The sequence below is a fragment of the Phragmites australis genome, chromosome 11 (assembly GCF_958298935.1).
Source record: "Phragmites australis chromosome 11, lpPhrAust1.1, whole genome shotgun sequence".
NCBI lineage: Eukaryota > Viridiplantae > Streptophyta > Magnoliopsida > Poales > Poaceae > Phragmites > Phragmites australis.
The window spans coordinates 9352997-9379386 of record NC_084931.1 but is presented as its reverse complement, the minus strand read 5'-3'; the positions used below and the strand labels follow the sequence as shown (position 1 = coordinate 9379386).

The following is a 26390-nucleotide window of genomic DNA, read 5'->3' as shown; positions in this document are numbered from 1 at the left end:
CTACCTTCTTTTACTCACGAGCGCACCGGTATCCATCGAAGCATCCAAGAGCACAGTGCTTTCTTCACGCTACGGCCAAGCACTCGCGCCATCCCCGCCAGCAGGACAGTACCTGCTACTGCGCATGGAGGCCGGAGTCGTCGTATGTACCTTGGATCAATAGTGACCGTACGATCTACACCATTGCTAGGCTGTAAAGGTCTGAAGGACTAAAGGTTCGTAGGACCGTGGTCATAGTGTTTACCTTGGAGATCATACAGAGAAGAAGTACCGCTGCAAAGAAGTCTGTACACTTTTAGATCTTTCCCTTCTCTTACTGAAACACGTTCTAAGAAACATATACCAAACAGTTTCTTCCGATATTTGCTTCCCAATGAAATATAGAACCAACTGAATGCATCAATCACGTAACTGTAGATCAGTCCACCAGTAGTGCAAGCATGCTAGCGTGTTGCTGGAAGCGCCGCCGGTCGCCATCCGACAAGTGCAGCCTCCCGTTCTCATCTTCAGGCATCGCTACCACACTACAGCTATCCAATTTAAGCGAGAGCTAGCACGCCGAGCTTCAGAGCAGCCGCACAGCACCAAGCAGTTTCGGTACGGTGCATCGCATTGCATTGCGCTGCGACGCAGTGCATGCTGTGACGCCATTGTGCTCCAGCTACTCCAAAGGGACCTAGCAGCCAGCAGCCAATGGGTTGCCGCGATGGCGTCGGGCTCGTCGAGCGCCTCTGTTTCCTCCTCCTGTGCGCCTCGTGCCTCTGCTCGCTCTCCCATGCCAAGCGGACGACGACGACGACGCGGCCAGTGAAAGTGAAACCCTCCGCGAGCCCGAGCCCGGCCTCGTATCCTACTCTCCCTGTCCGGGCGGCGTGTCTCGGCGGCTGGCTCGTCACCGAGGGCTGGATCCTGCCGTCCCTCTTCGACGGCATCCCGAACAAAGATCTCCTGGTACCTTCTTCATGCTCTCCGCATGCCGCCGTCTCCTTCTTCATTCTCAATGTGACGTGCTCTGCTTCTTGACTTGTTCTGACTGATGTTTCTCTTTGGAACCACACGTACCGTGCAGGATGGCACGCAGCTGCAGTTCAAGTCGGCGCTGCGGAAGACGTACCTCACCGCTGAGCAGGGCGGTGGCGGCGCGGTGGTGGCGAACCGGACGCAGGCCTCTGACTGGGAGACTTTCAAGGTTGTACGACGAACGCTGGCTTGCCTGATCCACGGCTGATCAGTCATTCAGTCTATCAATTATCCTAGTTAGTGATTGCACCTGCTGTTTTTGTTTGTCTCGCTGTTGATCCTGTCTGTGAAAACGAATGAGTGCAGCTGTGGAGGATCAACGAGACGACGTTCAACTTCAGGACGTCCGGCAACCAGTTCGTCGGCATCGGTGCCAGCGATGGCATCATCGTCGCGACGGCGACCACGCCGGGCCTGCCGGAGACCTTCCAGATAGTGCGCAGTCCCGGCGACAAGAACAGGGTCCGGATTAAGGCGGCAAATGGCTACTTTGTACAGGTAATAAGATTTGAGCGACCGCACTGGCATAGTGGCGTGTAGTGGGCCGGCACCGGGAAAAGTGACCATTGGAATTTCCATTGGCCTCTAGTGGTGGCATGCCGATTATATCCAACATCACACTAGTGGAAAATCTAGAACATACTGGTTGGCTCGTAAATGGTATAGATAAGATTCTCGTCTAATTCGGTTCCTGTTTCTGGATCTTGTTAGTTGCATATCCCTCTCTTTAGTAAACGAACGTCAAAGCTCCGGACAAAATTTGTAGAAAAAGCACTAGTGAAAAAAACTATACGCGATCATATAAATAATGAAATATATATATTATATGGCGGAAATATGAATTAATATGTGCCATTTATTTGTCCAATGTAAAAGATGGCTTCGACAAAAATCTACACTCTCAGCTAGGAGAACATTGAATTAGTTCACGTGTTTTGACATAAACCGCCAAATTGTACACATTTACAACTTTTTTCTGCCATGCTCATAGCTTGCCCTTTCTGAGAAAATGGAATTCTCTTTTAGTAAACTTAGCTTGAACTCTTTTAGGTTTATTTGAACCTAAGTTACTGTCCATACCCATGGATAACACTACTAGCTGTTTCGGTTATTGTAGGCGATAGCAACCGGTGAAGTGATAGCAGACTACGGTGAACCGACACGCTGGTCCGACTTTGACGCGTCGGTGTTCCTCATGACCAAAGACGGTGAGCTGCAAGGGGAGTACCAGCTCTGCAACGGCTATGGCACGGCAAAGGCCACGCCCGTGCTCCAGGTAAGATATATCAAACTTACTTCAGGGCCTACTTGTCAGCAAAGACAGTGATCTGTTGCTCACAGGTAGGATCCACTTGCTGATTGCGACTAGTATTTCGATATGAAGACATCGATCAATGCAGAGTTGCTGTTTCCATGAATTATGCACCATATAAGTTTTGTTGCATTTTGAAAAGATCCATGTCGTCGATAATGTGCCTCTTTTGTTTCGTAAGGATGCAAGTGTCTATCCGATGAGTAATTACAAATCATTACTAATTTATTTATTTTAACTTAAGTAGGTGGAAGTACATATTTAGTTCAAGTGAACGAGTTTTGGGTTGATCGAATAACCCAAAAAATACATAACTTGCATTCCTACCTAATGTCCATGTCTATTAGGAGACGGGAACAAAAAAACATTTCGGCAATTATTGAACTGACTAGTCAGTTTGGCTTAAGGTATGGATGCAATTGCAAGCAACATCCAACATGTGACTGAGGTGTGCAATCACATGTTTTTGCCATGTACCTCTGCGTCCCCCTTGATAGTACCATGTTGGTGCATTAGATGTTCCGGACCATAAACCTGTGGAGTCAAAACAGGACAGTTGGCGATCATAGATGTTGTCAAAATCCATCTGACATCTTTAACGTATTGCATAGATTCTTGAGATCTGAATTGTAAAAGTATAATCTGATACTCAGTGCTGATGACTGAGAAGAGAATTAGGTGTTGTTTGTCATTTTTGACTTTGTGTATTTGTGTCCGTCAGTTTGAATGCGTTGTTTGAAAGTTTTGCTGCCTTCGACTTCTTATTCGCGATACTTTTCTACTGTCTCCAATGCAAACACCTCTTTCAATATATGGTTAGCGTTCCCATGGACTCACAATGAAAACTATTTATAAGCACTTCCCACCTTGGAGCATTTCCCTTTGATATGGAGTTTCGGACCCAGTAGCCTCATCTATTTACTAAAAATATGGAAGGGAAGACAGCCTTCTCCTTCTCCTTCTGCTGAAGAAACAAATTGCTTGCACGGGTTATATTCATGTTGCTTTTGGAATGTTACATGTCACGAGCTGATTATTAGTAGTTGGAGCCTCATGAAAGGAAATGATTCATGTACGCTAGGAGTCACGGAGTAGCATGTTTTGTTTTCTGAAAGCCACTTTTCGACCCAATAAAATCTTAATTCTAAGTTATATAGTCGCTGTCGATGTGATACATTTCATTTAGCTAGGCCCTAAAAAAATCTTAATTTATATAGTTGTGGTAGTTCAAGTTTTGATTTTTTTAAACTTCAATTTACTTATTTGGCAGGGCCATTGGAGCACATACATAGTTGAGGATGATTTTAAGTTCATCTCATCAAGCGGGCTGACGGCAGTGAGAATCCCAGTTGGCTGGTGGATCGCCAGTGACCCCAATCCTCCAGCTCCATATGTTGGAGGTTCTCTCCAAGCTTTGGACAACGCCTTCAAATGGGCAGAGTAATCCTTCAGAAACTATAGCAAATCTCTATGGCACTCAGTCTTCAGTTGATGCGTTGTTCAATGTTCATCGAGTCAGATTAAGATAAAAAAAAAATAGTTCAGCTTATGATTTATTACTCTGTGCATGGACAGGAAGTACAAGCTTGGAGTCATCATTGACTTGCACGCAGCTCCGGGGTCACAGAACCCCTGGGAGCACAGCTCCTCCAGAGATGGAACGCAGGAGTGGGGAACAACGGGCGCCAACATTGCACAAACGGTGCAAGTCATTGATTTCCTTGCATCCAGGTCAGACCATAACATCTGGATTCACTGAATAACTCAATGCAAGCACACAGCTAGGAACTAAGTTCCCGCTGGACCACAGTGGATTTTCCCAGTTCTTGCTGAATTTTCTGTCAAATTCTTGGGTTACAATCGTTTTCACTACGATTTACAGATATGCTAAGAGCCCTAGCCTGTTTGCGGTAGAGCTGATGAACGAGCCCTTGGCGCCTCGCGCCACGTTAGACAGCCTGACCAAGTACTACCGCGATGGCTACAACACCGTCAGGAAGTACTCGTCGTCAGCCTACGTGGTGATGTCGAACCGGCTGTCGGGGAACTCGACCGAGCTTCTCCAGTTCGCTAGTGGGCTCCAAGGGGCAGTCATCGACGTGCATTACTACACCGTGTTCAACAACAAGTTCGATAACTTCACCGTGCAGCAGAACATCGACTTCATCAAGACCAACTTCTCGGGCGAACTCACCACCGTCACCACACAAAATGGCCCGCTCAGCTTTGTAGGTAAGCGTGCACCTGTGCACTCCGCGACATTCACACAGAGCCAAAAAGACCTCATGAATATATATATGTGTTCACAACTTACAGGAGAGTGGGTGGCGGAGTGGAAGGTGCCGAATGCAACTAAAGAAGAGTACCAGAAGTACGCAACGGCGCAGATGAATGTGTATGGACAAGCCACCTTTGGATGGTCCTATTGGACCATCAAGAATGCCAACAACCATTGGGATCTCGAGTGGATGATTAAAAATGGATACATCTCGTTGAAAGGCTAGGACTGGAATCAATATGTTTCTAGTCTATGTGATTTATAAGTAAGTTCGCAGTAAAATTGGAGCACATATCTCCATTGAGATCCTGATCACTGTAAGGGAAAGTTTACTGGTCGACCATGGCTATTTCAAAATGATCCTACGATATGACTTTTACTATTAATGGTTCTAATTCTTGTGCACCGGAATCTTCCGCGGTGATGTTCAACTGTCTCACATAAATCATATTTCCGTTCATTAGAAACATCATGTTCAAGAACTCCCATATCAACAAGATACATCTTGCATTTTCATTAAGGAGGAAAATTTAGGGGTGTGATGCACAACAAAATTGGGCTATGATCTGCTTAAAAGTGGCAGTACCTCCGAGTACGTCATTCACTAGAGCATGATATGTATAGTACATGGAGGGCACATCTGAATATCTGATGCAGAAGATAAAAGAAGCGCAGTAGGAGTTTTGAGTTCCAAAACCAGCAGGGGCTCATCCGCAAACCACAATCAGGTGGTAAAAGTACAGTCAATTCAAATTCACGTTAGTTTCTCACGGCCACCCATAAGGTACAACATGGGCCACTTGGGTGCCAAGAAGATGGTACTGCATATAGAAAATGCAAAATACATAATTTTTACTAATATCAAGCAAAACATTAACGACTGAAGTATATATTCATAACAACTCCGTAAAACTTATTTTCTGCCTGGGGACAAGCCTAGTCCTTGCCTTATGGGGGTAAAATTTTGAATATTTAAAAATTTTCAAACAAGAAATCCAGCTTTCAACTCGGTGACTTGGAATTTGAAGTCAAATGGACCTTTCACTCGAGGATACTGAACTTTTGATTCAGATTTTTTTCTCTGAAAACTTCCTGTTTAGATACGGGAAACCTTTTAGTTTGGAGGCTTTTATCTGCGAATTCATCAACCATTTTACTGAAAAATACGATTCAACTAAGAAATGTTAGCTTCCAAAACCAGTTGATTTAAAATTTCAACTCCAAGATCAAACTTCCAAATTGTACATTTGAACCATCAATTTCTGGAAATAATTTTTTACCTTTGACATGGAAGAACTATGGCGAAAACTTTTACAAGGGCATCCCAAACTTTCACTTAGACGTTTGAGCAATTCGCAATGGCACTAGTTGCCAACATGGCAAATCGCTCGACTGGGGCCAATGTTGTTGCTCAAGACACCATCGCATTATCTGGGATAGTGGCTGCACATGCACAGGTGGCACAGAGAAGCAGAGGCATCTCCTGCACATTAGATGGCAAGTGTGGTGGCGGGGCGCATGGATTGGTGGTAGTGCTCCTGGGGAGCCCCTTATTGCGCAGTGAAAAAGGAGAAACAACATTTCACAAGAAAATGATCTTGGCTTTTAAAAAAAAGGTCTTGGAAGTGAAATGGTAAAAGTACATAGCACAGTGGAAAAAGGATAGAAAAGTCACAAAAAATAAATAGCCATGCGCTCAAGGAGGACAGCATGTCAAGATGCAGTCTCTTAGGCAACACCTATATAAATACGGGATACTGTCGGTAGATGAACAATGCGAGTAGGGATCTTAGAGACCCCCTTTGAGATTCGACCGGAGGCTGATCCTGGAACTACCTCGTACGTGAGATTAATGTGAGTGAGATTTAGGCAGGATGGATCGTCAGCGAGTAGAAATGAATGCACCAAGAATTTAGACAGGTTCAGGCTACGCGGAGGCGTAATACCCTACTCCTGTGTGTCCAGTATGTTGTCAATGCTCCTCTCCTTTCGTCTCTCTCTTTCTTCTTTCTTCTTACAAAGTGCTCCCTCCCTTTATCTACCGGAGGGGAGGCCCTTCAGGGAGTGCCCAGAACGAGGGTACAAGTTCTCGTAAACAATAAATATAAAGTGACCATCATTGGTCTACAGTTGATGTTACAGAGGGTTGAAAATACATCCCTCGGACGGTTCCATCAGTCTTCACGTTCCAGCTTTAGCAGGCGCAGGGGCGCCTACCGGCTAGCTTCTCAGTACTCTCTCATGCCCGTTTGGTCAAAGTAGGTCTGACGCGATCTGATGTAACAGGGCGATAAGCCTCGAGCCCATCAAAGATATCTTCAAGCCGTCTTTCTTCATGGGCTCCACGAGGGGACATGCGATGGGACCTGCCGTATTAATTGTGCCCATGCCTTTCTGCCAGGCGACGGCAGGGACTGACGTATTCAGAATGGTAGGCGTAGGGGAGAGTGGTTGGATGTGACCGTCCACGCTCCCCATTACATGCAGCATCGGGCCTCCCACCGACCGATACCTCATCGTGGAGTCCCTGCGGGATCCACCGGCATGGGGCTTGCCGGGTGCTCGGGGCTCTCTGGGTGCTCGAGGACCAACTGTTCTTGACCCCGAGCACCCATTCCTGGACCGTGCTTCCCTCAGGTCCTTGGGGAGGTGGTCCCCGACAGAGGGTGTCGTGTGGTACCACGCTGTCCTGACCTCAGGACTCGGGAATCCCCAGATCCTATATCACCGAAAGTAGCCCCCGGGCCCATCAGCAGGCGATGGACTAGTGACTGAGGGTGGGGCCCTATTTCTTCGAAGCCGATCACAGCATTGGTGCTACGTGGCTTTCTGTTACCCAGTGCTGAAATCGTTGCGGGCCTTGCAATTTTTGGGCCCAAGCTCTTGGTATAACCCAAGGAGGAGCCGAAAGGGCGCGCGCCATTTCGACTTTCGAGGAAGGCGATGATGAGGCTGGAGACGCCCAGGCTTCCGCGCAGACCGAGGAAAATGTGCCTCGCCTACTGCGCTGAGGAATAAGGCGTTTGAACTCCCAGCGATAAAAAGGGGAGAGGCAACGGACCGTCGCCTTCCTTCATCGCCATTCTTGCCTTCGCCATTCTTGAGCACTGGGAGCCCCTCTCAGCCTTCAGTGCACCTTGACTCCAGCCACTTCCAGCGCATTTCCCACCCCTGAAAATGCCAAGGGTAGGAGGCAGCCGTCAGGGAGCGTCGAATGACGACGCCATTATGCCAAAATCCCGCCAAGATCACCACCGAGTTCAGGCTCAGGTGGCCCAACTGGACGCCGTAGGTGTCCAGCACCTGCATGAAGAATGCCGAAAACGGTGGTACTAGACACAAACTCTTTTGCTCAGGAAGTGAGTCCACATGGCATGGTACCCGCCGTGACTCGTGAACGCTTTTTGTCTCGTGACCTCTCAAACATATAGTCCGGAGACGCGCACAGGCGGAAATGCAACCAAGAGTCCCCATGGCTCGGTGGTGTCCGGGGTAGGACTGACCAGGCTGAGCACCGACAGCCCGACCCCGGGGACTAGGTGGTCCCGACCACTCATGCTCGAGCGGTAGGACTACCCGAGAACCCTAGAGACTCGGTAGTGCTTGGGGTACTGCCATGCCAGCCGAGCACCATAGCCTACCATTAAGGACTTAGGTTAGCGATCGCCGCTTGTATGGTACACCGACTACCGTTCATCTTTGTCATTCCGGAAAAGCGAATACGAGGGCGGAGTTTTGCGTGCGAGCAGATCGCCTCGCCGAGCAGATTAGCACAAGAGGGTTCCTAGAATAACTCGGGAACAATAGTTATTACGTATGTGTCAACGGAAATTCACATGACTTTTTTATGAAGATACCCCAAGTAGTAACTTACCGAGTTGGTGTCAGCCTCTCGTCCGACCAGGCCAGGAAAGGGTGGATGCCCCGGTGCTCAGGGCACCCAGGAACGTGGATTCCCTTATGCAGAGCGCTTTAGCCCCCAGGTCGTCCTTTTAGCACCTGAGCATTTCCCAGGGGCTAGTGGTCCCGACCACTCATACCCGAGCGGTAGGATTACCTGAGAACCCCAGAGGCTTGGCAGTGCCCTGGGTATTAATGCCCTGGTACTCGGCTCACTTGGTTCTCGAGCATTTCCCTACAAGCTCAAATGGGCAAGGTTTCTTTGCTTGGTGCGGTACTCATTATAGCTACTCTCGTTTTTGACCCGCGACCTCACGAATGCCCAGACCGGTGAAGTTCACAGACGGAGATACGACCAAGAGGTCCCATGATTCGATGGTGTACGGGGCAGGACTAACAAGGCTGAGCACCGACAGCCCGCCCCCGGGGACTAGGTGGTCCCGACCACTCATGCTCGAGCGGTAGAACTACCCGAGAACCCCAGAGGCTCGGTAGTGCTCGGGGTATTGCCACAGCAGCCGGGCACCACAGCCTACCACAAAGGACTTGGGTTAGCAATCGCCGCCTGTGCCGCATACCGACTAGCATCCATTTTTAGTCAGTGGGAAAACGAGAGAGAGCGTGTTTTTCGGGTGCGAGTCGAACATCTCATCAAGCAGATTAACACATGGATTCCAGAGGAAAAACTTGGAACAAGAGCAATATAGGCGTATATTAATGATTCGTACAGATGTGACGAATTTAAATAGCAAGTGAGAACTTACGTGGTTGGTATCAGCCCTCGGCCAACTTGGGCAGAGGAAAGACCCCTGGCCTAGTTGGCGCGAGCACAGACACGCTTACCTATGGATAAAATTTGCGAAGGTGCTTGATGTTCCATGCATTCGGGAGAGGCTGCCCATCCGCTGTGGCCAATCGAAACGAGCCTTGCCGTGGGGTACTGGTCACGACGAAGGGGCCTTCCCACATGGGGGAGAGCTTGTTCTTTCCTTCGCGTGTCTGAGCGCGTCAGAGAACCAAATCCCCAGCCTCGAGCGACCAGGCCTAGACATAGCGCTGAGGTTAGCACCTCAAGCACTGCTGATATCTGGCGGCTCGGACGATAGCTCGTCACCGACGCTCATCCAAGTACTCGACGTTGTCACGTCTTCACTGTTCTTGTTCACCCTCCGAGTATGCATTCACCCGAGGCGAGCCGAGCGTAAGCTCGGAGGGGAGGACAGCTTCGGCGTCATAGATGAGGAAGAAAGGCATCTCCCGGTGGCTCGGCTTGGCGTGGTCCAGTTGGCCCATAACACAGCGGGTAACTCATCGATCCACCCTTTCCCATGCTTTGCAAGCACATCGTAGGTCCGGGTCTTGAGCCCCTTCAGTATCTCGGCATTCGCGTGCTCCACTTGTCCGTTGCTACGGGGATGAGCAACAGAGGCAAAGCAAAGCTTGATCCCGAGGTCCTCGTAGTATTCCCTGAACAGGGCACTTGTGAACTAGGTGCCATTGTCGGTGATGATCCTGTTCGGGATGCCGAATCGACTTGTGATGCCGTGGATGAATTGGACCACCGTGTTTTTGTTGACCTTGATTACTGGGACCGCATCCGACCACTTGGTGAACTTGTTGATAGCAACGTACAGGTACTCATAGCCCCCGACTGCTCGGGGGAATGGACCCAAGATGTCGAGCCCCCAGACCACGAAGAGCTTGAGCTAGCTAGTGAATCTGTTTTGCATGGAACTAGCACGCCCTGCAACGCCCAACCAGCTCAGAAGCGTCCAGGAGGGCTATTGGCCAGTAGAAACCTTGCCAAAAGGCGTTCCCGACCAGCGTGCAGAATGATGCATGGCCACCGCACTCGCCCTCGTGGATCTCAGTGAGGAGCTCATTGCATTCTTCCCGGGTGATGCATTTCAGGAGGACACCGTCCGTGCCGCGCCGGTAGAGATCCCCATCTACTAAGGCATAGCGTTTGGACTGTCGTGCAATCCTCTCTGCAGAGGCATCGTCCTTGGGAAGGATGTTTTCTTTCAAGTACCCTCGGATCTTGTCGATACATGAGGGTTCTTGAGGACTACCGGCAAGTGAAACGCACTCGCCGGGCGGTGGCACCTTGACGGGACCTCCCACTGAAGGTGTGAACTGGGTCCCCTCGGCTGAGCTCGAGGGTTCCCCTTCATCCTGGTCGGCAGACAGGATGGATGGCCGTGTGAGCCTTTCTTCAAAGGTTCTGCCTGGGACGAGCGCTCGGGCGGAAGCTAGGCGGGAAGAGGTCATCGACCACGGTGTTGTCGCGGTGGGGTATATGCCGCAGCTCCAGGCCGTCGAAGTGCCGCTCCAGCCTCCTGACTTCTGCCACGTATCCCGCCATCTGCGGGTCCACGCACTGGTATTCTTTTGATGCTTGGTTGACTACCAGTTGGGAGTCACCTTTGAAAAGCAGCTGCCAGATCCCGAGACCCACCGCTGCTCGGAGTCCAGTGATGAGGCCTTCATATTCTCCCATGTTGTTTGTTGCTCGGAAATGCAGCTGCACGACATACTGGAGTACTTCACCTGTCGGGGAGGTGAGCACCACTCCAGCCCCCGCGCCCTTCAGCGTGAGGGAGCCGTCAAAGTGCATGACCTAATACTCGCATCCGTCTTGCCGGGGGTACGCGGACAATTCTTCGTTGTAGATCTCAGGGACCGGCGTCCACTCCACCACGAAGTCGGACAGTGCCTGGCTTTTGATCACGTGGCGACTGATGAAGTGCAGATCGAATTCCGTGAGCTCGACCACCCACTTGACGATATGCCCGGTAGCTTCTCGGTTCCGGAGGATCGGTCCTAGTGGGTACGTGGTCACCACCGAGACTTTGTGCGCCTGGAAGTAGTGTCGTAGCTTCCTGTAAGCGATAAACATTGTGTAGAGAATCTTCTGTGCTTGAGGGTATCTCGTCTTGGCATCCCGGAGGACTTCACTGATGAAGTACACCGGTCGCTCTATCCAGCGGCCCCCGACCGCGGCCTTGCCTGAGGCCTTGCCACAGCCCCCGAGCTCAAAGCAAAGTTCAGAGCCTGCCGAGGTCTCAAGCTCAACTCCCTGGTCGGGACCGGTCCCACGTCCTGGAGGCTGCTCGGGGGCGGCCGGGAGCTCGGACCCAGCACCTTGCCCCGGGCACTCATCACGCTCCACCACCAGCACCATGCTCACGACCTGAGGAGTGGCCGATATGTAGAGCAATAGAGGTTCGCCCTCGCTGGGGGCCACCAGTACGGGCGGCGAGGTGAGGTACTTTTTTGAGTCTTGGAAGGTCTGTTTGGCCTCCAGCGGCTAGTCGAAACGACTGGTCTTCTTCAGCAATTTGAAGAGTAGGAGCCCCCGCTCCCCGAGCTTGGAGATGAAGTGCCCCAAGGCTGCCATGCATCCAGCGAGACGCTGTACTCCTTTGAGCCAAGCTGGGGAACGCATCTGCTCGATAGCTCGGATCTTCTCAGGATTGGCCTCGATTCTACGACTGGAGACCAAGAAGCCGAGGAGTTTGCCCGTGGGTACCCTGAATACGCACTTCTCGGGATTGAGCTTCAGGCACGTGCTGCGGAGACTGTTGAATGTCTCGGCCAAGTCTTCTAGCAGGGTGGCCCGTTCCCGGGACTTGACCACGATGTTGTCGATATACGCTTTGACGTTGTGACCAACCTGCGTGTTAAGGGTAATGCGGACGGCTCGCTGGAATGAAGATCCAGCGTTGCGCAAGCCAAAGGGCATAGACACATAGCAATAAGTCCCCAGAGGGGAAATAAAAGAAGTTTTTTCTTCATCTTGCTTAGCCATGCGAATTTGGTGATAGCCCGAGTTTGCATCAAGAAAACTCAAAAGATCGCACCCCGCAGTGGAGTCGACAATCTAGTCTATGCGAGGCAGAGGGAAAGGGTCTTTTGGGCATGCCTTATTAAGGTCGGTGTAGTCGATGCACATTCTCAGCCTGCCGTTGGCCTTTGGGATGACGACGGGGTTTGCCAGCCACTCTGGATGAAGGACTTCTCGGACGAAGCTGGCTTCAAAGAGCTTGTTGACTTTCTCCCGAATGAACTCCTGGCGCTCAGGTGCCTGTCGGCGAACCTTCTTCCTCATGGGTCGTGCGTCTTGGGGCACAGCAAGGTGGTGCTCGATCACCTCCCTAGGGATCCCGGGCATATCCGACGGCTGCCATGCAAACACGTCAGTGTTAGCTCGGAGGATGGAGACGAGCACGCTTTCCTATTTGGCGTCCAGGTCACCATCGATTCTGGTGACCTTAGACTGGTCTTCGCCCAGCGCGACCTCGGAGGCGTCGGCGGCGAGTTGTGACTTGGACGAAGAGGGTCCCGGACCCCCCAGGTGTCCTTCAACCTCGGCGCGGGCGGAGGCCAAGGCTGAGTACAACTGCTCAGCGCAGGAGATGGCGCTTCCAGTTTTGGTGGGCACGGAGATGGGGCCAGCTGGGCCCGGCATCTTCATGGTGAGGTAGACGTAGGGTGCTGCCACCATAAACCTAGCGAGCGTCGGGTGCCCGAGGATCGCATTGTAGGGGAGAGGAACCTCCGCAATGTCGAAGACCACGTTCTCCATCTGAAAGTTGTCCCGGCTCCCGAAGGTGACAGGCAACTCGACCTGCTGGAGGGGGAGGGTGTACCCCGGCGTCACCTCATAGAAAGGGAGGGACGGCTTCAAACGCTTCGAAGGCACCTGCAGCTTTTTGAACGCCTCTTGGGACAGGAGGTTCAGGCTTGCACCCCCGTCGATCAGCACTCGGCTGACCTTTACATTGCAGATGGTGGGGGATACCACCAGAGATAGTTGCCCCACCCCGCAGTACTGATGGGGTGGTCCGCTTGACTAAAGGTGATTGGGGTCTCCGACCACTTGAGGGGCCTTGTGGCCGCCGCGCTCGGGGTTGCCGAGTACACCTCACGTCGCATTGTTTTGATACAGCGGTGAGAGGAGGGCATGTACGCGCCCCCATCGATGAAGGCAATGGTGTGCTCGGGCTCTTGAAACCCGAGCTCTTCATTTCCAGGGGCGCCTTTGTCTTTGTCACCCTTGCGGCGCTCCTCGCGCTCCTTCTGGCGCTGCTCCACGAGACCCTTCATCGACCGGCACTCGGTAAGGTCGTGCCAGTCGGTCTGGTGGATTTTGCACCATTTCCTTGCCTTTGGCCTCACGGGAGCGTGCTTTTTCTCGCCAGACGCTCGGCGTGCCGACCTGCGTGCGGCGCCTTCCGCCGGCAGGACAAGGGCAGCATCGCGTTTTTTCCTCTTCTTCTTTTCCCACTTATCAGAGCGGGAAGGACCTGTTTCGTTAGCTACAGGTTGCTCAGGGTGTGGACCATGCCACGCCCGAGCTTCCACCGCCTTGGCGCACTTGTCGGCCAGCGCAAAAAGCTCTGCGGTGGTCTTGACCTCGTGTGTGCCTAGCTTCTCGAGCATCCGCTCATCGTGGATGCCTTGCCGGAAGGCGACAATGATAGCATGGGGGTGATCTGCGGGATGGTATTGTGGACTTGGTTGAAGCGCTGTATGAACCGCCTCAGCGTCTCTCCCAATCGCTGCTTGACGGCATAGAGGTCGCACTCCAGGCCGAGGCACGTGAAGGTGCCTTGAAAGTTTGCCACAAACTGGTGGCACAGATCATCCCAGGAGCAAATAGAGCCTGGGGGTAAGTTCATGAGCCAAGAGCAGGCAGAGCCCCTCAGGGCCACGTGAAAGTAATTTGCCTTCACCTTTTCATTCCCGCCCGCCACTTAGACGGTGGTGGTGTAGATCTGGAGGAACTCGACCGGGTCGATGGAACCGTCGTACTTCTCTGGTAGTTCAGGCCAGAACTTTGTGGGCCAGTTGACCTGGCGGAGCTCAACGGTGAACGCTCGACAGCCCGTGCCGTATACCTCGGCGCCGGTTGTGCTCCTGGGGGGTGAACGCCGGCGCGCTGGGGAACCCCGGCGGTCGCGGGTCGGCATAGAGGAGGCTTAGTCCTCCACCACCTCAGCCTCGCGATGGGACTCCCGGCGGCGCTCGAGGGTGACACGCGCATCCTCGCTGGCCCTCCGCTCATTAATGTGCAAGCAGAGGTCTTGAGCTCCCATCGTATTGAAGGGAGCAGCACTTCGTTTGGAGCCCCCCTGGCCGGCTCTACCACCACCCGAAGATGCTCCAGCCTTAGTTGTACCATAGAGGGAGGTGGTACGGGAACTTTGGGCAAGTACTCGCCGATGAGACGTAACCACCAAGTTGGCTACCTCCTGTAGCCAACGGCCCTCTGGCGTTTCTCCCGCTGCCTGGACAGGCGGGTGCCTAAGGAGTGCTTGCGCCGCAAGTAGGGCACTCCTAGGGCTGGCGTCGCCAAAGTTGAGTTTGCACCGTATCGGCGTTCGGCATTGTCCAGATGCCGATCTTGCAGCAGGGATGATCACTGCTTGCTACGGGTTTGGCGGCCTGCCCGCGGCGGTCGCGGCCCTACTGGACCCAGCGCCATTGTCCCCGATGCAAGGAGGTGCCGTATGAGCTGGCTGTCGATGCCGCTGAGGACGAGCAGGAGCCAGAGCCCCTTGGGCCACGTTTTCCATCTCCTCATTCGAGTCCGAATCAGCGCGCTGACGATGATGTGCACCCGCCATTTTTTCGGCAAAGAACGAGGTGGATTCAGGGATACAACCCCCCTACCTGGCGCACCAACTGTCGGTGGATGAACACCGCAAGCAGGGATCCTGAGGGACCCCCTTTGAGATTCGGCCGGGGGCTGGTCCTGGAACTACCTCGTACGCGAGATTAATGCTTGTGGGACTTAGGCAGGATGGATCATCAGCTAGTAGAAATAAATGCACCAAGAATTTAGACAGGTTCAGGCTGCGTGGAGGCGTAATACCCTACTCCTGTGTGTCCAGTATGTTGTCAATGCTCCTCTCCTTTCGTCTCCCTCTTTCTTCTTTTTTTACAAAGTGCTCCCCCCTTTATCTACCGGGGGGAGGCCCTTCACGGAGTGTCCAGAACGAGGGCACAAGTTCCCGTAAATAATAAATGGAAAGTGACCATCATTGGTCTACAATTGATGTTACAGAGGGTTGAAAATACATCCCTCAGACGGTTCCATCGGTCTTCGCGTTCCAGCAGCAGGCACAGGGGCGCCCACCGGCCAGCTTCTGATTACTCTCTCATGCCCGTTTAGTCAGAGTAGGTCTGACGCGGTCTGATGTAACAGGGCGATAAGCCTCGAGCCCATCAAAAATATCTTCAAGCCGTCTTTCTTCATGGGCCCCGTGAGGGGACATGCGATGGGACCTGCCGTATTAATTGTGCCCACACCTTTCTACCAGGTGGCGGCAGGGACTGACGTATTCAGAATAGCAGGCGTGGGGGAGAGTGATTGGATGTGACCGTCCACGCTCCCCATTAAATGAGCATCGGGCCTCCCACCGACCGACACCTCATCGTGGAGTCCCTGTGGGGTCCACCGGTATGGGGCTTGCCGGGTGCTCGGGGACCAACTGTTCTTGACCCCGAGCACCCACTCCCGAACCGTGCTTGCCTCGGGTCCTCGGGGAGGTGGTCCCCAATGGAGGGCGCCGTGTGGTACCACGCTGTCATGGCCTTGGGACTCGAGAACTCCCGGAACCCATATCACCGACAGATACCTTATTTTTTCAAGAAACTCAATACACGGATATATTTTATTAAAAAATAGTAATAAGTTTGCAAGATATGTTTATATTATTAAATCGCTCAGAGGTTACTATTAGCAATAAATCTTATCAAATTTGAGCATATCCCTAGCTTTAACTTATCAGTAATTTGCATATGAGATGACAAAAGGTAATTCAAATTATACATTATCAACACTAATTTGCTTTGTCATCTTCACAACATGGAAATTGTTTCCACACCATATGAATCCTAACCACCGGCCAATTTCGTTAACCAATTAACCTGAAACCCAGTGTGGTAATAAAATTTTAGGGGCACGTACTTACAAGAAATCATTCACCACTACTTGAAGTTCAATCAAAGCATCAACAGTTCAGTAACACATGAGTACATGACATATCACATATCGCACATTAGTCGGTCACTACTCGGTGAACAATCTCTCAAATAATAAAATCACAGAAAAGAGGGAAGGGGAAGAAAGAAGGAGAAAAAGGGGAGACCCAAAGAGGAACTCACCGTCACCATCGGATGTAGCTAGGAGGGCATCATGGACGGAGTGCATGTGGGCATGTAGTTGGCTCAATGAGAAGGAGGCATGCAGCACCGTAGGCAACTTGTTAGGTTATATGGGGCGCAAATGGATCAGGCCGTATCCCGAAATATCGGAGAAGTATCTAATTGTGTATTCAAAATTTACATAATTATTTTTTATAACTAACCTGATACGTATCTGGCACGTATCCGATGCGTATCGATATCAGATACGGATACGGTGCCTTCTTAAAGTGCAGGGTGTGAGTGTACTCCATATTCCAGTGTCCATTCAAATGCTATGTCATGGTACCCGCGAAATTAGTTGTTTTGTTTGGAAGAATATTATAACCAGTCAAAATACATCTATCACCTGATCACACCATGTGGGCTCTGCAGCTTTCAATATGGATGCCCAAGCTTGTGGTAAGATAGAATTATAAGCCACTTACGGCTGAGAGCCGCAACAAGAACAACATGTCACAACCCATGGACTCTTCTTTGAAAGTAAAAATTTCAGTTTGGATTCCTGATGCTCTCTCATTCCAACGGTATCACGAGATCAACCGAAGCCGTTTGCTAACCCTACTCATCTCTACTACCGCCTGACTGTTCCTAGCTTACAGACTTGACTTCTGCTCTTGGCTATGTCGTATATACAGGAGAAAAAGAAGCTTGTATTTATAGCTGATGATGCAGTACCTAGCTTTAAGTGCATGCATACACAGGTTTTATTTAACTCATGTGTGAATAAGTCACCAACTCAACACTGAGATGTGACCATCAGTCATCAGAGAGGTTAAAGATAAGTACCTTATCAACAGAGTATCATACACTTGACACAAATGAGGCCCACCAATCTGAATTGGCCCAGTAGATTCATTGTGCAGACCATGACTGTTTGGAATAACTGACTATGAGGAAATTTTACTTTTAACTACGGGCCCATGACCAACCGTGAATCGGCCTTGATAGGGTGAAGTGTTGTTAGCTGTAAATCTACCAACGCAATCCACGAACATGGTATACCACATCGCATAGGTGGTGTTGTGTCAACAATAGAAAGTGACACTCAAGGTGATAACTGATAAATTCTGGTATTCTAATTCAAAATTGTGTTGGATTCTTGTATTGTCTCATGGATTGTTATTCCTACCAGGAATCTAATTCGATGACAGTTTTCATCTCTATGCTTCCCATTCTATTCTAAGTTTGAATATGATTCCATTTCAGAAACCCAAACATGACGCACATGATTGCGCTTATAGAGCAGAAATATTATTACAGAACAGATCATAAGTAGCGACTCATCAGTGCCGATCGTGCAAAAACTGTTACTGAAAATGTATCACTGTCGATCTTAACCTCCCGCGCCCGAACGGTGATAGAACCGCTAAAAACTGGCACTGATAGTCCGTATCAGTACCGGTTCTAGTCACAACCAGCACTGATAGTGTATCTGGATCCTAAATTTTGATCCATTCTAATTTTGGCTCGACCAAACATTCGGCTCCGACTATTAGTATTGGTTCTAGTCACGACTGGCATTGATAGTCCATTTAGATCCGAAATTTGGATCCAATACAATTTTGGCTCACGTCCATGTCCGGTGTAGAGCTTATCTCTTTCCTCGCGCCCGGCTCAGTCCACACATCCTTTATCTCTTTCCTCACCACCGCCCCTCACTCCATCAGGCCACCCTTCCCTCGTCACCGGTGATGGCGGACGACGATGCCCCTGGAGGTGCGTACAAGGAGTTCAAGGCGCTGGTGAAGGCGGCGGACCGCAAGTTCGCGCGCGCGCAACTTGTCGCTCTATGGTGGCAGGGACCACCATAGTCGGAAGGCCTTTAAGGCGTACACACGGCTGTGGCGGCTGTAGCAGGAGCGGCACCGGGAGCTCGTCGCGGGGGGCTCTGACTGTGGGAGATCGGCGAGGTGGCCTCCCGGATCAACTAGATCTACTACGCGCGCTACCTCCGCGGTCCCTCATCGGGGCCTACATCTTCTACAAGACCATCTACAGCTACGGGTACTTTGCCACCACCACTGCTGCGGCAAATGTTGTTGCTAGTGTAGAATGGAAGGGTATGGTGGTTCTCTATTTATAGTTGAAAATGGTGTTTTTTGCCTAAAAAAATTGAATTTTTTGGAGCCCAAACGGTTACAAAACGGCTAAAAATTCAAAATAAATGGGTTAAAAGAACCGGCGATGCCCATTCAACTTGTTAATCCAGTTGTGCCGCCACATGCCCCATCAGGCCACCAGTGCCGACAGTGCCCCGCAGGGTTGGCCACATGCGCAACGGCTCTTGGCAGGCCATGCCGTGCTTGGCTAACCGTGCCGAGCCAGGCCACTATTGTGGCGTGCCTGTACGGGTCCAGGCGCATCGGGTCGTGCCCGTGCCGTACCCATGCTGGCCCGACTCAACTAGGCTGTACTCGTGCCACGCGCTCAGCCTAGACATGACCCATGACATCTTATCGTGCCAGCCCGACCTGACCTGACTCAACTCAGGCTGTACTGTGCCTATAGTAACAGGCTTTGGGCCAGTTTAGTAGGCATGACACAGCATTAAAGGAGAGAATATATACATCGACTGATCATGAACATGGCTAACTAAATGATAAAATATTAGTTGCTTACTAACCAAGTCCAAACTAATTGGCAAGGTAGCTCCGATGAAAGAATTTGACCCATTGCAATTGAAACAATTACAAATCATGGACAACCAAACTGTTAACGAACGTGTCAACAGACTCATTCTCTTGTCCATCTTTTCTTCTAGCTGACTTAGTAGTGGTTAGTGGTTAGTTAGCTGACTGTTAGCTAGTTTGTTACCGGCCCTTCGCCTCTTGTACTCGTTTATATATTCACCACTGATGTATGCAATACAACACAAGCTGCATCAACTCTCTCTGCACTCTCTCACACAAACCATTCAAAAAAGCTCAGCCATCCCTTGCACTTCTCTCTGCACCGTTATTCAGATTCTTCTGTAAATCTGTTTTACGATTTCAATCGGTCGACCTAAACCAAGTTCACAGATCCCTATTGAGAGCTGTCTCCTCATCCTGCAGTCCCCAATAAACAGCCATCTAATTCTCTGAGAGCAAGAAAAATTTGGATTCCTAACGCCTCTCACTTCTAGTACATGTCACTTGCCTAGGTATGTAACACATGTGCCATATGCTACTCTCACCTCCAGTTTGCTCTTCGCTTTGCAACAGGAGGAAACGGTTTATGGGTGATGTAGTGGAGTACATGTACAGTCATACAGAAATCTCAAACTCATTCCCAATGCAAAGTTGGCCAGCCTGAGCTTAGCTATGCACTGCTGGCTTTTACAATATATAGAGGGATGCCGTATCAGCGCAGAAGTGCAGCTATGTAAACAGATTCGTGGCTCATGAGTAAGTGATTCAATTGAATTCAAGAGCCGTATACAAGTGTGCTTTTATATAAAAGGCATTCATAGACTAGTTCGGGAAAAAAAAAACTACGCCATTTTGCCAGTGGCATTCATGCTTCTCAGTTCTAACAAATGTGTTCACGATCAACTTCTACCTATTGTGAAAGCTTTTGCGTACTCTATTGTTGCCAAGAAGACATCGGCTTGTCGTCTACTTGACTATCTTTCGATGAGGAATGCAGATACCTGTAGGAGCAACAAATGTTGATAGCTCTTGCATACACCTCCCACCTACCGAGCTAGAGTGCAATTAGACCTAAGAGCTGCAGGCACTGTGAATCTTTTTTAAGAAAAAATATTTCTAAAGAAAATATGCAGAAAACAAAGTGCACTTTACATATAATGAAAGAATTAATGTACCTGTTTTGCTGCCGAGACGACATGGAGATGCATCTTTTGTCAAAGAGGAAGATAGGTTCATACGGGGGTAATTAATACGATAACTGAATGCTGATATCTGGCTCCCTGATATCTGTTCCACCAACCGATGTAGAGTAGAACTGCACCCAAGATATGGCACCGTAGTTCTTGAAAAGGAAAATCCGTCTGCGAAAGAAACTTTGCAAACAAAAAAAGAACACATTGAAGATACGAACAAATTTGCAGAAGTCCCTGAAATTAAGCTCCAGTCACCTGCGTTCACCTATTGATCTTTTTTCTGAACTTAGTGCTACAATCTGAATCCTTCAAATACCTGACAATGCATTTTCTTCTCTAGTAGTTCTTTAGCCAGCCTTCTAGTGATTGGACCCACAATATCAGTAATACTTCAGTTTAAAAAAACAATATCAGTAGTACTCTTATTAGATGTAAATGAAGAGTACCTACTCAGCTGGATTCGTGTTCAAACTCCTGTTTAATTGAGTTCAAACTTATTTATGGATTTGTGTACTCGTGTCGAAGATAACTATGGGCATTACAGAAACAAAAGGAACAAATAACTGAAGGTGTGAATAGGTAACTTGTAGGTAAAATGACATTTAATTGAACCCAGCACCCCAATAAGTTGGGGAGCCCAAGAGTCACTTGAGAGATTACTAGAAATATAGCGCGCCACTTGGCGCACCTGATAACCTCTGTTCACGGTAGGCTACCGTTGGTATTCGAGTGTACTGTTGCTGCTGCTTCAATTTTATGTGCATGTGCAATTCTTTGAGAGGAGCACCATGTGTTGAGAAATAGAGATTAGCTAGAAAAATAGCACGTCGTTAGCGCGCCATATGACCCATCAGCAGAGAAACAGATAGCAAACCTGTGATATAAATTGTTTAACATCTTTGCGCCACTTGAGAACAGCATGTCTTCACTTAGCCTCCGATATAAATTGTTTAACATCTTTGCGCCACTTGAGAACAGCATGTCTTCACTTGGCCTCCGATACAGTACCATGTTCTCTTCATGATGTGGTATTCATCTGAATCGTATGCATCGTAAATGTTAGGTGGCATCAAGAAGTGGAAAAGGTCAATGAATCATCAACAGAAAAAAAAGGTACTTGTATGGTTTAGAAATCCCAGCAACAACTTTGAAGTGAATTTGCACTTACTCATTAGATCATGAACAACATTTGGATTATCACCCTAGTGTGCAGAACGTAATTTCTTTTCATATTCAGTACAAAGCTACCATAGTTATTTAGTTATAGCATATTGTACATTGAAACTGACAAAAAAAAGAGTACACATCATGGTACAACGTCGATATAATTTCCTGGTAAAAAACTTCAAATGCTAACTGTAGATATTGTCTTCACAAATTTTCCTGAAATGAAGGCTTTTCTAAACAAAATAATATGTTATTTTCCTTGTTAGGAAAGCAATGGCCTGCAATGTCTAGACTAAATAATTGCCTGTTAAGAACTTGAGCACAACGTTGGTGACCTTGACAATACTTGGCATTTTGGACCTTGAATACTCAACATTTGAATGTAAACAAATTGTCAACATACAAGTATAGGATAGCTCTGATCGGTTTTCAGTTTCAGTCAATCGGTTGTAATAGGCCAGCCAACGTTCCCCACCTCTCCTAGATTGTAGGATCTGCTGTTACCAACGATTGGCTGGCCAGAGCTCTGCTCTTGTATTTGTACCTCTACTGAGTGTAATAGAAGCGCGCGCTGTCATTCTTCCCAATTCCATCTCTTACACAAATCCTAAGAGAGCAGTGCACCAGCTACTTTGATGATCTCTATAGAGCACAAATCTTTGATCAGTGATGCTAATATAATGAAAGATTGAAGCATGAATGCATTGTAGCTTATGACAATTATGCAAAAACGAATGAAAAGTGGTTTGATACCACAATATAGAAATTAAGATTAGTAACCTGGGAGGAGTAGAAGATCCTCTCAAGTTAATGCAGCCTTAAATGTTCTTCAAATATCGAAGTATGAGAACAATTGCCTTCCCCTTATGGTCTTGTACCTCCAGCTGTTGTCAGATTTGAAATAGTGAGGCAAAAAAACTCTCCAGGAAACGAACGATCCCTTAAACGGCATATCCTATCCCTCATGCTTAATCTGAAAATAGATACAAGGAGGTGGTTTTACTATTAGTACTTCTTGGTTGCTATATCCCAGTCTGTTGTGCGCAGGCTAAAGGAAATTGAATCGAAATTTGAATTGTGTAAATAAGTCCAGATGGTGCATTCTTAAGGAACTTTCAATTTCCTTATATAGATTAGCATGGAAATTAATTTTATAAATTAGTGCATCAATTAACATTAATTGATATGTTTTTCCCTGATTTTTGGGAATTAAATTGATGCCTTAAAATTCAAATAAGTTACAAAAATGGTTAATTTTGGGGAATTTTCATTGAAAATATGTACGTGATTTTGAGTTGAATGCAGTTAAAATGGGTTGTTATTTATTCTATTAGCACAAAAATAGACGTGATTTTAGGAGCTCCATAAAGTAACCTTTTGAATTTATCAAAGAGGGGAGAACAAATGCAGTTTTGAAGTGCTGGACAGCACAGACAAACACCGGACCCTATGGTAAGCCTCTCTCTATCTTTTCTCACTTATCCCCTCACTTGCCTTCTCTCTGCTCTTTCTCTCTCTATCTCTCTCATTTCTCTCCCCAGCCGAAAGCACAACAGTGAGCAGCAGCAGCTTATTTCTCTCCCCAGCCGAGAGCATTGCAGCGAGCAGCAGCTCCCTTGCGTCGTCGTCACCTGGATCTGCGGGAGGAGGCCACGGAGAGCTCAATCTCCACCGAGGGGGAGGGCGCGCAGCAACAGGGCCGGCTGCTGCCGTGACAGCGGAGGCAGAGGAGGCGATGATAAGCAAGGAGTGCGCAGCGGTCTTGGTCCTAGCCCTGGGCTTCGCCTTGGGCTTCTAGGAGGTGGGAGAGGAGAGGCGGTGGTGTTGACGGGGGAGGGCGATCGGGGGTGAGCAGCGCCGAGGGGAGGAGGAGGCGATGGGAGACCGCTCTGCGCGATCGAGAGGGTTCGAGGAGGGCGGCGATAACAGACGATTGCAGAAATCCTAACCGTTTGGTTTACTATCGGATGGTAGCTGTAAAAAAAATTGACGTGGCCTAGTTCCGTGCTCGAGAACGCGACGGCGTTTAGATTGTTAGAGATATGATCCATGTAGAAAGTACACAGTACGCATATCCGATTCCTTGACAAAACGTGGATCCCCCTTGGGCTTCCCCTGGAATACTCATATTTGTGCCATGTCTACCATTTTTTTTTTTGGTCTTTCTACCCTCGACCATTGGGGCCATCTGTGGGATTAGAGACAAGAAGCCATGCTTGTTGCAACATAATTTAGAATCAAGAAAGATCTTATGACTACTAGAGAATCAGTCAGAACTGTAATAGAGCTGCTGTCACAATTCCGACTGAATCCATAATGCCTAAACTGAATGGCAACAACTACATACCTACCCCGGAACTGTGAATAGTGACCCTGAATCAAATATGGACGACAAGAAGGATGAAGAATCTGGAATTGCCCCTGCTCAATTTCTTATGAGAAGGCGACAAATGCATCGATCCATTGGTGGCAGAGCTACTGTTCCTCTTCAGCTCAGCTTGGCATCCATGCAACTATGCAAGGTCACCTATTCTTGTTGCAGCTGGATTTCCTGGTGCATCTCATTCACATGACAAGCATTTAGCACTGTCTAGATGTCCCAAAGTAAAGTTAGCATGCGCGCATGCATACTTGCAAGTGTGACGCCTCACAACACTCTTACTTGTATGTTATAGATACGGACTCTTAAGATGCTCCTCTTACGTCTCAATCGGTAAGACATACACGGCAGATCCTGGCCATTCATTAATAATGTTTTTTCTTAATAGAAAATACAATTGATCCTTCCAATTAATACATAGCAGCTATAAAGGAAAGCATAATACCCAGGTCATTAATTTGGATCTACATGACAATGAAGTATAAATATTCAAAATCCAAAGTATTGAACCAGATTTGTCATTGGAGCATAATGAAATTCAGCAATCCAAAAATCTACTATGTAAAACAGAATTCTGTTATCTAGATTAGTTCAGCATAATGAAATTCAGCAATCCAAAAATCTACTATGTTCACAGAATTCTATGAAAACCTGGAATATATTTGTTTGCGGTCTGAATATTAAAATTTCAAATTGAATTCGAATATTTATCTAGAATTTGATTTTCTTCTGTATTTCAAACTTAAAATTCTTAATGGAAGGAAGATATAGCAGATGAATTTCTTTCAAGAAGTGTTTACCATATTTACATTCATACTTTTAATAGTAGGTGTCAAAAAATATTTCTTTCCGTGTTTACAATATGAGAATCAATTGTGATGACTCTTACCTCCCATAAGGTAATAGGATAACCAACCAATAGGATCTACTCGCAATGGACGCTCCACACAAACTTGAAGGACCTTGAAAAATCCTATAGATACAGCAACACAGCTGATGTTAATAGATCAATGCGGAAGCAGGATGTATACAAGCACACTGATTCTGACACGAATACAAGTGTCTCACCTACCAATCAAGCGTACACATGTTATTAATTACTCGTTTCTTTTTCGTATTTGATGTTTTAGAGTGGAAAACTCTTTATTAATTTCATTGTACTTCCTCTGTTCTCATATACATTTTCATTAAGGAAACCATCAGCAGGCGAGGCGAGGAACATGCGGTGGCTTGGGTGCCTGCTAGCAAGGAAGTGGAGGCAAGAGGGCAAGTTCATGGGTTGATAGGGAGGGAAAGGCGAAGGAAGCAGCGTATGGTACATACAAAAAAGTGTGTTTATGCCTAAAATACTAAGAAAATACAGAGTATGAGTAGCTCATGAGCATACGCAACCAAATGGCCAGTAATTGCAGGGGCGTGTGAGGGTCGTATTGTGATACATTCATACATATTTGCAAAAGTGGATTTGGAGCCTTTGGGAACCCAAGGTCAAAGAAAATATTTGCAAAACAAACCTTATGCCTAGTAGTTCAAAATAAACAAATAAAAACATATCTAAAAGAACTCAAGACTAATTGTTTTGTTCTCAATGCCATTCTTATCGTATTACATAAGCCAAGTCGCATTGTCTAGGCTAGTGCCACTTTGTACCTAGCTAGGACTGTAGGAGAACAAGAACGAGTATGGAGCTCGATTGGCAAAGCCACACAGAGCAGTCGAGCCCGTCAGATTCGATCCCCGGGTGTCGCACACCTCTATCTAGCCTCCAAAGAAAACTCCGGATAAGAGGGCCTGATTCTAAAAAAGAGACTGGGAGAAGACAGCCAAGATATTATTGAGATCAAAAGAGTAGTGTAAGGTAAACCACCTATAGAAAAGCTGTCCATACATGTCATGTCACTCCATGTGGCGCCGATCCACGATGAACTGCCTCCTATGAGCTTATGGAACCCGTCATGCAACATTGCGAATAGACACATGGACTACGATGCCTCTGTACGCGAGATTTCTTCGTGGCTTTGAGATCTGAGATGCTAGATGCATTTATCGACTTATATGTCTAATACATTTATCGACTTATATGTATATTGAGGGGTAGTTATGTATATAACTCACAATGTATCATAAACAAATCTGTGAAGTCCACTGGTGACACTATTGTAGGCCATATAGATCGACCTCAAGTTTTCTCTGAAAAAATTGAAATCCTCAATGACTATTGATAAGTCATGCAGCAAAACCGTAGCAGATTATTTTGATGAAAACTACAAGGTCTACATAAGCAAAAATATCA

General features: G+C 48.2%; 1 protein-coding gene across 1 annotated transcript; it reads left to right on the top strand.

The window, feature by feature from the left end:
* Window positions 1-272: 272 nt before the first annotated feature.
* LOC133885879 (probable glucan 1,3-beta-glucosidase A) lies at window positions 273-5037 on the top strand. Its single transcript, XM_062325646.1, has 8 exons — window positions 273-951; window positions 1070-1189; window positions 1327-1518; window positions 2138-2296; window positions 3603-3772; window positions 3908-4063; window positions 4215-4564; window positions 4649-5037. The coding sequence occupies exons 1-8, from the start codon at window positions 694-696 to the stop codon at window positions 4834-4836; spliced, it is 1593 nt and encodes a 530-aa protein (XP_062181630.1). The 5' UTR covers window positions 273-693; the 3' UTR covers window positions 4837-5037.
* Window positions 5038-26390: the final 21353 nt, after the last annotated feature.

What these genes read in the sequence shown, in the direction of transcription:
- LOC133885879 (XM_062325646.1), top strand. Translation starts at nt 694, where the DNA reads ATGGGTTGCCGCGATGGCGTCGGGCTCGTCGAGCGCCTCTGTTTCCTC. An exon ending in AGGCCACGCCCGTGCTCCAG is followed by an intron (nt 2,297 to 3,602) that starts GTAAGATATATC and finishes CTTATTTGGCAG; the next exon opens with GGCCATTGGAGCACATACAT. An exon ending in TGGCCCGCTCAGCTTTGTAG is followed by an intron (nt 4,565 to 4,648) that starts GTAAGCGTGCAC and finishes CACAACTTACAG; the next exon opens with GAGAGTGGGTGGCGGAGTGG.